The sequence below is a fragment of the Nothoprocta perdicaria genome, unplaced genomic scaffold, assembly GCF_003342845.1.
Source record: "Nothoprocta perdicaria isolate Ctin4 unplaced genomic scaffold, notPer1 scaffold_50, whole genome shotgun sequence".
Classification (NCBI taxonomy): domain Eukaryota; kingdom Metazoa; phylum Chordata; class Aves; order Tinamiformes; family Tinamidae; genus Nothoprocta; species Nothoprocta perdicaria.
Window position 1 is genome coordinate 44,687 of NW_020455755.1, and position 10,945 is coordinate 55,631.

The 10,945-nt window shown below is 40.6% G+C and overlaps 2 protein-coding genes across 5 annotated transcripts; one reads left to right on the forward strand and one right to left on the reverse strand.

Annotated features, from left to right (window-relative positions):
* Positions 1 to 181: 181 nt before the first annotated feature.
* On the forward strand, positions 182 to 4,973 carry TEKT1 (tektin 1). Its single transcript, XM_026047760.1, has 8 exons — positions 182 to 386; positions 1,018 to 1,274; positions 1,650 to 1,815; positions 2,098 to 2,226; positions 2,744 to 2,887; positions 3,748 to 3,970; positions 4,402 to 4,598; positions 4,814 to 4,973. Exons 2-8 carry the CDS (start codon positions 1,085 to 1,087, stop codon positions 4,971 to 4,973), a joined length of 1,209 nt encoding a protein of 402 aa, XP_025903545.1. The 5' UTR covers positions 182 to 386; positions 1,018 to 1,084.
* FBXO39 (F-box protein 39) lies at positions 4,974 to 10,856 on the reverse strand. 4 transcript variants are annotated; one of them, XM_026047912.1, is made up of 4 exons: positions 10,808 to 10,856; positions 7,614 to 8,840; positions 6,509 to 6,685; positions 4,974 to 5,756 (listed from the first exon to the last, which is right to left on the reverse strand). In XM_026047912.1, exons 2-4 carry the CDS (start codon positions 8,625 to 8,627, stop codon positions 5,628 to 5,630), a joined length of 1,320 nt encoding a protein of 439 aa, XP_025903697.1. In that variant the 5' UTR covers positions 8,628 to 8,840; positions 10,808 to 10,856; the 3' UTR covers positions 4,974 to 5,627. The 4 variants fall into 4 exon arrangements, with proteins under 4 accessions (XP_025903697.1, XP_025903698.1, XP_025903696.1 ...); XM_026047913.1 differs by lacking the exon at positions 10,808 to 10,856 and adding an exon at positions 9,587 to 9,765 and having other exon boundaries at positions 7,614 to 8,673; XM_026047911.1 differs by lacking the exon at positions 10,808 to 10,856 and adding an exon at positions 9,587 to 9,765.
* Positions 10,857 to 10,945: the final 89 nt, after the last annotated feature.

A 10,945-nucleotide genomic window follows, 5' to 3' on the forward strand; every position in this document is an offset into this window, starting at 1 on the left:
AATTAATGACATAGATAATAAATTTTTTTAAAAAAGAGATCTGGTTCAGCATGACAGATCAGCAGGTAGATAGACAGATGCTTATCTTGGAATGAGGAAAAGGAAGCCGTAGTCAATTGAGTTGGCTGGGAGAAAAAGCTGGTCTGGTTGCTACGATGCAGTGCTGCTGTTCCCATAGCAACCAGTTTGTTTACTTCTGTGCTGCTCTGACCCTCCTCCTGGAATTCTTAGTCTCATATTTGAAGAGAGAACAGGTACTGCTGCCAAGGAGACTGAAGCTGGAAGACTGTTGGGGGCAAACCTTCCAAAGACGGAGAACTGAAGACATGGCACGTAACCAGAGAGGGTGAATATTTGTCTGATAAACATCAGATAAGCAACGACAGGTAATTTTCTATTCAATCAAACTGATGTGACTTAAAAGACTCAACCAGCAGGCTTAATTCTTTGTTCTCTTTTAGCCTTCTCTGGGCTTTTTCATTTCTCCATTTATCTGATGTATTTCCTCCTTCATTTTTGAGGTCCTGTTTTCTCCGTTTTCATTTCTAACCACCATGTGATTTCTTATTACAATGTAGATCTCATCTAGCTCTCCAGCCATATTCTTAAAACTTATTCCTGCAACTAGTGGGAGATTATCTTTTATATTTAGTTGTTTTTATTATTATTTTTTCCCCTCACTTCTCTGTGCTTGTCTATTTAATACTTCTTTCCCTTCTCTTCCTCATCCCATAACTGAAGGCTCATTTTGTCTTCTCAGTTCCACTTTCAAGGTGCTTAGTATCTCTTTTCTCCTAGCTTCCAGTTCCATTTTCTTCCATTTTGTCATTCTCCCAGTCCAAATCTTATCCCCCCCATCTTCTTAGCAAAGTCTTGGGAGAACCTTGAACAGGAAAAGTCTTCACATAGCTTCCTTATTTTGCAGGTAAAAGGGCCAAGAATCTTTTCATCCACCATGGACTTGTCTTTCCCTGTTCTAGCTTCTGCAACCAAAAATAATGCTTTTGCTGTTTCCAGGTTACATATCCCAAGAACTGGCCTGTGACTCTGTTCTGCTTTACAGTCAGAACTATTCCAAAACACAATGGCCAAATTGTTGCAAGCTCCAGGCAAATATCTTTCCTCGGACTGGCACATTGCAAACAAGATGCAGTGTGCCAGTACAGAGTCTCAGAAATCCAGTTCAGAACGCACGACTGCTGAGAGTCAGAGGCTGGTGGATGACACAGAAAAGACAACTCAGAAAACCCAAAGAGATGTCAACAAGAAAATAGGTAATCCTATGTGTTCTGCTAGTGTCAACATATGTTATTTGAGCAATGTGATTAAGATGGACTTAGCAATAGGAGTACATGTAAATGCTGTCACCTGATCTCATAGGAAAAAAAATGAAGTACTTTGAAAATATTTTGAGGTAGATTCTCAATTTTACAGCAGATAAATTACTGGTCTGAAACACACAGAAAGATATTCCATTCCGATTTCCAGACACAGGGTTGCAAAACTGTCTCTGAAAATTAGCCTAAAGCACTAAATGTTCTTCACTGAGGATGGGGTCTATTTCTATCCTTAGCCAAGGCCTGATCCACAGTACACTGTCACAGAAGATGGGCTTGTACTAACACTTATTCGCAATTTTCAATCTGCAGAACAGAGGCTGGAAGAAATAAAATTCTGGAAGCAAGAATTAGATGACAAGCTCAAACAGATTGTTAATGAGACAGAGGTACTACTGACTTTCAAAACCAGGATAGAGAAAGCCTTAGAAAGATGCAAAGAGCCACTTGTCATTGCTCAACAGTGTCTCCTGAACAGGTGAGATGAAGAAAGAAAAGCATGAAAAGGAGAAACAATACAGATAATGAGCCATTAACAAATAATAAAAAGGTGGCAAACCGAAGTCTTACCTCTCTTCGTAGTAGAGTCACAGTCTGATCTGTGTGGTGTAATACTGGGGAACCAAGACTATAATAGAAATATGACTGTTTCCAGTGTAGCAAGGAAAAGGCTTGGTTATGGAAAACTGGACTTCACCATTTTCAGTTAACTGCAAACACTTAAACAATGTGGCCGATGGCTTTTCCTTCTTTTCTTTAGGGAGAAGCGAGTTGGGACTGACTTGGTCCATGATGAAGTGGAACAGGAGCTGCTCAGGGAAGCTGAAGTCATAAAAGGAGTTATTGTTTTGCTTGAACGTACATTGGGACAAACCAATGAGCAAATCAGGTGAAGTGCCAAAGAGCTTAACTGACCACTGGGTAGCTGAAAAGCAGGACAACATCTTCCTAAGAATCTCTAGGAATTAGGCTGAGCATGGGTCCAAAGTTGCCTTCAGAGCTAAGCAAGCTGTAAAAGCTCAGTTTAGTTTATCCAGTTGACCATTATTAGTAGGAAATTAGTTTTAATTAGAACTGAAAGTACTAGCACATGATCCTTGGTGATCCAAGGATCCAGAGGATGCCTTTAATTACAGTGGGAATTATACCATCAATTCTGCAGAGGCAGCATCCTGCTCTAGATCTGTAGGCTTTGCAATTAACAATTCATACATGCAGAATTCCAAAATTTAGACATTTTGATGTCTAATGATGTAATAGCCATTTGCACTGCCTATCATGCCTGATCATTTGGACAGCCTTAGTGTTTAGATACTGGCTCATTGACAAGCTTACCGCTGTTAAGAGCTGGATAAGACTGCTGTTCAGTCAATTTATGTTCAGAGTCTGGTTGCTTTTCCTTCTAGACTGAACCGTTCAGCAAAGTACCTGCTTGAAATGGATCTGAGGGACAAGTTCACAGCTTTAATGATTGATGATTACTGTGCTGGCTTGACAAACAACACACCTGATATCAGATATGCTAATAATGCAATGAAAATGGAAGGAAAGTAAGTGGTTATTTCAGTGAACATTCATTCAGCTGGTACAGCTAGTATGCATTTTATGACAACAGAACAATTAAAGTAATTGTATGACAGATTATATGTCCATCACAGTATTTTTTTATACTGTCTAATACTTCACTGTCTGTGTAATATGCGGGGTGGGGGCGGGGAGGTGACAAAATTAGCAACTGAACAGGGCTGCATGTAAGGTGTAGCTCAGGTTGAGCTGGGAAAGGAGCATATCTGTCACATATGCAAATGATGACTACAGGGTTATACATACATCCAGTGAAAACAGGGACCTTTTGAGGGTCTTTCCAAACACCTCCTTACAAGCCACTGTTTGGACCTTCTACTTTTGCATATACAGGCAGATGTGGCTTCCCAACAGTTGCTCCAGCCACGTAATTATTAGTGACTACTTTAGTGTGTATGTGAACTATGAGAGAGTAAGTAAATGCACTGTGTAAACAGTTACCTGCCATTAAAAGCAACTGCTTAATCTGTCAATAAAAGCATCATTAACGAAAGGTGTCCTGAGAAATACTAGTTATCTGGGTACCCCTGCAACTAAATCCCTCATCAGGAAAAACAAATGGTGTAACAAACTTGCTTGTGACTTTGTCCCACTGGTTTGCATTCTACCTTTGCTTCCTCTGAAATGTTTGAGGCAGAGAGTCTTTATTTTTATCTGTAAAATTCCCAGCACAGCTGATGCTGGTTGGGGGTCTGCAATTCATAATAGTGCTTTGTTGTTCTTAACACTAATACTTGGATTTTGTGGAGTAATATGTATAGATTTATGAATTCACAGATAGTCTAATACTGACAGCTGATGACCTTTCATTTTGTATCTCTTCCAGTTCTGTGAGCCTTCAAGACTGGATTGATTTTTCAAACACAAATATTGAGAAGGCGGACAAACAGAGAAACAGTTCTCTGGCACTGAGGGCACTGATTGACAACATCCTCTCTCAGACAGTAAATGATGTGCGCAAGCAATATGAGACAGTAAATGCTGCTTTTAGAAATAGGGTGAAGGAAGTCAAAGATGCAAAACAGAAGCTAGAAACACTCCTTGCAATGGTGAGTGGTAGGTGGGTCAGTCAGCAGAAATGGTGGAAACAGTGGAACAGGGTCATCAACTTGTTCTGTCAGTTTCATGAGCTATTATTCTTTAAAATCTTCACCTTCGCAAGATTTTTTTTCATGATTGTAATGCAAAATCTACAAGCATAGAGAAACAGGAGCAATCTACCTCAAATAAGATATATGAAAACTGAACTTTAATGTGAATATTGAAAAGTTAATTGCAGAGTTTAATTCCCAACTCTTGCTCACTTCCTTTCCAATAAAGGAATAATAATCCTTATAAAACCTTTGTAAAATGTTTCGATGAAATACACCTTAAAACACCATGAGTTTTACTGTGATTGTTAGTACAAAAGCTAGTAAATATGTTGATGCTCTTATTTTAAGAGGCAGTGTGCAGCACTTCCTTCTGTTGGGTTTTTAAGGTGATGGATGAGACTGCTTCACAGGAGAAGAACATTGCAACTTTAGAGAAAGCGATATCTGATAAAGAAGGACCCATTCAAGTGGCTCAAACTCGCTTAGAGGCAAGAACACATCGCCCCAATGTGGAACTGTGCTGTGACATAGTGCAGTACAGGCTAATTAGTGAAGTTCAAGAAATTACAAACAATGTTAAGAGGTAAGGAGGATGATGAAAGAGTTGGAAATTTGTAGAATAGCTTACTGTTTTTTTTTTTTTTTTTTTTTTTTTAARGAATGGGACACTTGAGGGGAAGTTACATGGCTATTTCTCTGTGTGACTCTCCTTCTGCGGGTTTTTCACTAAGTTTCTTATCCTATATGAAAAATATCCATGTTTTTCAGCTGTCTTTATTTTTTTCCTTTTCCTGTTAGGTTAAAGGACACATTGGCACAAGCTAAAGCAGAGCTGAAAGGTCTAAGCCGTCAACAACTTCTCTTGGAGGAGGAGATCCAGGTCAAGGAGAATACACTGTACATTGATGAAGTGCTCTGCATGCAAATGAGGGAATCTGTTTCCATTAACAATGTTTGAAACTGTCACACTATGAGGCTCCATGTGTTCTAAGACATTAGCTTCTGCTCAGAGGCAGGGAGTACCAAGTTGGAGTCAAAAATGCACTACAGGTTCTAGTTTTGTGAGGGAATTAAAGGACACTTAGCATGCCCAGTTCTCTGTTTTACAGATATCTATACTCCCCAGCATTTGATGAAATCTCTCATTTAGCAATAAAGTTACAGAGTAAGAAGGAACATCCCTTCCTCCTGCTCGTTGAGTGCAACCCCTGGTATCTTTTGCCATGGAGTCCAGAATTTGTGGAAGCTAGAGTAGGAGTTCCCTCATAAGCCGGTTATTAGAAGACTGCAGAGGGTAGACCCTTAGGACTAGACATGGCAGGTTTTAAGAACTGGCAAAACAGTATATATCAAATGTAATAGTGAAAAATGTCTTAGTGCTGGGAAAAAAAAAGCAAATGCAAGAATAAATAATGGTGGAGACGTGGAAGGCCAGTTCCCAAATCCAACATTTTAATTTGTAGGATTGTAAAATTGTCCCTTGCATTCCTCTTGTTCTAATGGTATCTCTCAGCATCATTGCTGAAAAGATTCAAATGCCTTACTAATATGCTCCGAAGGATCGGTTCATCATTTGCAGGTGTGACTGGATGTTTTTCTTTCTCTCTGTGGCTTACACCATTGGGTAGGTGATGACAAAATAATTAAGCTCTGAATCAATCAGGTATTTGAACTTCTTGTAAATATCACGCAACAGCCGATCCTCCTCCCTGGTCTCTTGTCGAGCTGTGTAAATCCTGACCTGTGTGCATGAATGGTAGTCATGTCTCTCAGCTACATGGCTCAGCCGTTAAAACTGGTTGCAACAGGAAATCTCTGTGACTAAGAAGGAAGCTAGAGGAGCTAAATTGTTTGGGTTTGAATCAAAATTCCAAGGTTATTACTCTGTTTTCACTCTGGGCTGAGTGAAGACTCAGATTTATCTTCTACCAAAGAATTCTGGAGGAGAATAGGACTCCTTTGGCCCCCACAACAGAGACAACCCTGTGATCTGTGAGAGATCTGTGAGGATCTACTGAAGCTTTAGTCTGGCAGGCAAAGGATTGTGAAAGCATGATTTTCTCTAACTACTGCTGTAGCCTGGCGTCAGTTCAATACAGCATCCTTTTTTTTTTCAGTGAGATATATTTATACCCTTTTGCAGTTTCCTGAGATTCAACCATATGCTTCAAATTAAGCAAAGACCCAAGCACTGGGCCTAGGATGGGACTAGGGATCCCTAGCTTGAACTGAGAGGTGGCAGAGGACCCTATGCCTAGCAAAGACTTGTGCAATAGCTGGGGTCAGTTAACTTTAACAGTATTCTGTGCATGCCTAAATTGGAGAGACTGATTTCTGCGAGTAGCAGTCAGGATCCTTGCATATCACGCTGCAATATAATACAGGGAAGGTGATTCTGTGAATATTTTCATAAATGACCTTTACATGGGGGCAAGGAAAATTGCCTTTGGGGATGGGAGAGAGGAAAAGGAGCTTTGCAGGACTGGTTCTTACCTTTATGGTAGTCAAAATGCATTTCTTTTCTGAACGGTTTTGTAGAAGCTTCTCCATAAAGGTGACACTAAGAAATGCCCAGACTTTCAAAAAAAACAACCTCTTGCATGATAAGATAAGCTGTAGCAGCTCATCATCCAGCAATTCATGGTCATTGTTTACTTCAAGAGTTAATTTCTTGAAAAAAAAAGAACACTGTTAGTACTTATACAGCTCAAAGCTTGTTATTAAAAGCAGAAATAAGCAAATAAATCAACAACGGCTGCTCCAATTTTACCAACAGAAGTTATTGTCAGCAGATCAATTCTGTACATTGGCAATAGCAGAGAATCACATTTATAATTACAATAGCATATGCTATCATAATTGCCACTTTACCATTAAGATGGAGATCTCTTGTGCAATGCACATCATTCTCAGACAAACAACTTTTAATACCATCCAGAAGGTGCCGCACCCACAGCTCATGCCATGGTATTACTTCATGTTTCAGAAATGATTCCAGAAAAAAAAAAATTCATCTAAAGACAATTTCTAGAGAGCTTTGCAAATCTGCAGTATTTGATGGAAAGTCTGCAGTGCAACAGAACTTAAAGTTATAAGGCCATCTGCTTCCATCAAGCATGCACAGGATGGTGCTTATTAACAAAGATCAGCTTAGACCAACTTTGGCATGTATCTTAACATGGGCATCAGTTAATTCACACATACTGCAAAACATCTGTACATTGTCAAAAAGGAGCAAAACTCTAAATGTAGTTTCAGGCAGCCTACAGCCCTGTAAACAAAACATGTATTTTCCTGATATGCCACTTCCCTACAAAAGGGCAGATTTCAGAAAATATGAGAGGATAAGGAAGTTAGGAGGGCAATCTGACACTAGCTTGACATTAGTAAGTAGCAGCATGATGGGGATTTTAACTGGACAAAGATGGTTACTGGGGTGCTGAAATGACTGTCTCTTATGAAAATTACCTTCTGAACATAGAACTCCTGTGGTTAAGCATTCCCATTGATGCCTGCCGTTAGGCAGAAGGCCTGTATGAGTATGAATATTTGCTGAGCCCTGTGATATCACAGTAAGATATTATTACTGCCCCCCTACCTGCAGAACATGTCTGTAGGCTGGGAGGAGGTTGACGAGGGTAGGTCTCATTGTCCAGTCTGGATCACTGAAATAGCAGCTCCGTAAACTGATGCTCCTGACTGGGATCTCTACTAGCAGGATCCTGGCTAGGTGATCATGCTTCATGACTCTTTCAAAGAAGAAGTTCACTTTCAGTTGGGGAGCTCTCTTGGCCAGGTTTGCCCATGACATCCCCCAGACCACTTGCCCATGAGGGTCATGGATGTGGCATTTGATATTCAGGGTACAGAGAGAATGAGCACTGTGCTTACACAAGATGTCCAGCAGTTCATCAGAGATGCAGTTGTAATTGAAAGTCAGGATGACTAGGCTTTGGAACTTAGACACAACTTGGTGGAACAATGTACTGCTGTAGATGGGAAGGTGGAGACTAAAGAAATCTTCAATATTGACTTCTGATATAAAGCTTTTGTTTCTCAAGTAGCTCAGAGAATTTAGAAGCTGACAGCCTTCCTCCAATGTCACTCTTGCTCCTTTTAAGTTGAGATAATCAAGATGTTTGCCCATTCTTTTCAGGAAGGTTCCTAAGTTCTTTATAAACTGAGCCCTTACCATGCTTTTCCAGACAACACGGTCTAACTCCAGGTGCTGGATGCTCAGGGATACGAGGCGGCTGTTGCATTTACCCAAATGTGAGAGAAGACCTCTCATAGTGACTTGAAATTTTCTGGTCAAGACAGCATTGTAAGGATTCAATAACTTGATTTCAAGATGTTCCAAGTACTTGCCAAATTTCTTGACATACCACAGAGCAGTTTCAAATTCAAATGTGTGTGCCCTTGATGGTCGACCATTGAATGTGATGGTTCTGGTTCTCCAGAGTGATCCCGAGTACATGGCTCGACTCCATTTTTTACAGACCATGGCAGCCCGAGATCTGTCCCTGTCATCTAGCCAGTGGAAGACATGCCTCAGACAGACATCTGGCAAACCAGCCCAGCAGCTCTGCTCAGGGTCACTGTCATCTTCCATTGAGGGCGTTTGTTTGTTTGTTTTCTTTTTTGGTGATGAACCAAGCCTAGATGAAGAAAGCTACGGCTAGATTACATGTCATTTCTAACAGAATAGTCTTTCAAGTGAAAAGCTAAGATTGCTTCTTCACATTCAAAAGCAACAATTCCTCCTTTGCCTCTGTACTCAAGCTGTCATGATCAAACAAGTTTTTGGATCAAATTGTGGTCTAACCTAAGTCAAGACAGGGGGAAAAAATAAGAGCAATGTATGATTTAAAAATAAATCACAGTAAGAACACAACACATCTTTCAGCTTTTTGGCCTTCAGTCTATCTGAACAGTCAAGTCATAGGCTCTAGAAATCTTTGGTAAGCCCCAAATAGTTGATAATTTGGGGCTTGATGCTTAGTTTTTAAAAGTATCCCCTATTTTGGTCTCTACAAAGATGAACAATAGTAAGTAAAACTAGCACAAATGACTCTTTTTCAGCCCTCTGCTCATACAAGATGTGCAGCATCTCATCAAAGCCCAACTCATTTCAATAGTGTCCAGTGATAGGATATGAAGCAATACGCATATACTGACACAGAGGAAATTCTATCTGAAAATATGAACACACATTTTAACTGTGAGGATGGCTGAACACTGAAACAGTTTGCCCAGAGAAACTGTGGAAACTCCAATCTTAGACTTTATCTAACTCTGCTTGAGTATGTGAGGGCTAGATGCTCTCCAGAGCTCCATTTTGTTCCCAGCTATTCTGTGATTATTTGATTTTGTGATACTGTGCCTAGATAATCTGAGGTAATACTCTGCCAAGGATTATGGTACAATCTGTTTTTAGGCTAACAAGGAATGTAAGCTGCTCTATCATAAGAATTATCAACTTAATAAAGTCAAGTAGGATATAAGGCTCGTGAGTCGGGAGAGCAATTGGGTAGTAGCAAAACAGGTAAGTTAACAACCACACAAAGTTACCAGTTCTGCTATCCAGTGTGTAAGCACTCAGATCTTCAAGCACATTTCCACATCTGATCTTCTACCTCCAAAGTTCATGACTTTTAGCTTTCTGAACCTCCTGATGCTGTCCTTCCTTCCTCCTGCCAAAGTTCAGCCATTGCCAGGGAACAAAGAGGTAACCTTTGTGATGTCATAGCAAAGGAGGAAGAAAAGCAACAAGGCCAAAGCCAACTCCAGCTGAGCTGAAGGCAAGGCAGAAGAATGCAAACTGTTGAGTAGAACCACTGAAAGAGAGAAATACAGGCCAGAAGCTGCAGGTCAGGCACAGGCTGTATTTCTTGCCCTGTCCCTTTTTGGCAATAAGGTAATGGACCAAGCAGCTGAGCAATAAACAGCCAAGAAAAGAAATTGTGAGAGCTACTTCTTTCCAATTATAAATCGCTAACTTCAGCTGCAAAACACAAACTAGCTCCCACTGTTTTCATCAGCACATTTACAGATCAGGCTGACTACCAGTTGGCTCTTCAAAGCTGCAAATAAAGCAGGTTTGCATGCCCTTTAGCTATTGACGGAGAGGTACACCTTCATAATACACTTAACTCTCATCTCAATGTCGCCTAAGTCTTACCGTGGGATAAGGTTTACCTTGGGGAATGAAATACATTACTATGAGTAGGGGATATTTATTGAGCTGCACTTGCCACTGCACACTTCTCACTTGTCACTGAAAGGGGACAAACACCATAACTTGAAAATTTTAACTCTTAACAAGAAAACACACAAAACAATGGCAAAGCATAAGTGTTACTGCACAGCATCCATGGGTCAACTTCCCCATGACTCTAGGTTCTGTGTTAACTAAGCAGTTGTCCCTAGTTGTCAGCTCTGAGTTTAACTTGTAATTAAAAGCAGGTGGAGGAGGGGGGAGCAAGCAAACGAACAAAAAACTGCTGCAGCCCTTTCAAGATTTCTTTTTTTTCCAGGTGGAAATATCTTGAAATAAATGTTTTATATTTGTCATGTACTAATTTTCCTCTGGGGGCGGATTTAAAACAAAAATCTGCATTCTTGGTATGTGGCCTTTCTCTGCTGCGAGATCAAACCCCAACAATTTCTGCTAAAACACTGAGCAATCTAATTACATATCCACTCAGCAAATGCAGAATGTGCCAGTGGAGGGAAAAACATTCAGTGTTTGGCCCAGAATAAATAAATACATAAAGCAACAGGAGCAATGACCTGGATTCCAGGCTGGGCATCCTGCTCTCCGGACACTTTCACCGTCCTGCGTGTGATGGCGGTTGTGGTGGCGACTCCGCTCCTGCTCCTGCCCCGCCAGGGGGTGGTGCCAGGCTGGTCCTCGCGCAGTCGATGGGG

Coding starts and splice junctions, on each gene's coding strand:
- TEKT1 (XM_026047760.1), top strand. CDS start 1,085: ATGGCCAAATTGTTGCAAGCTCCAGGCAAATATCTTTCCTCGGACTGG. Junction 2,227..2,743: donor CAAACCAATGAGCAAATCAG/GTGAAGTGCCAA, acceptor TTTTCCTTCTAG/ACTGAACCGTTCAGCAAAGT. Junction 4,599..4,813: donor ATTACAAACAATGTTAAGAG/GTAAGGAGGATG, acceptor TTTTCCTGTTAG/GTTAAAGGACACATTGGCAC.
- FBXO39 (XM_026047912.1), bottom strand. CDS start 8,627: ATGGAAGATGACAGTGACCCTGAGCAGAGCTGCTGGGCTGGTTTGCCA. Junction 6,686..7,613: donor CCTACAGACATGTTCTGCAG/GTAGGGGGGCAG, acceptor TTTTTTTTCAAG/AAATTAACTCTTGAAGTAAA. Junction 5,757..6,508: donor GCATTTTGACTACCATAAAG/GTAAGAACCAGT, acceptor TCATGCACACAG/GTCAGGATTTACACAGCTCG.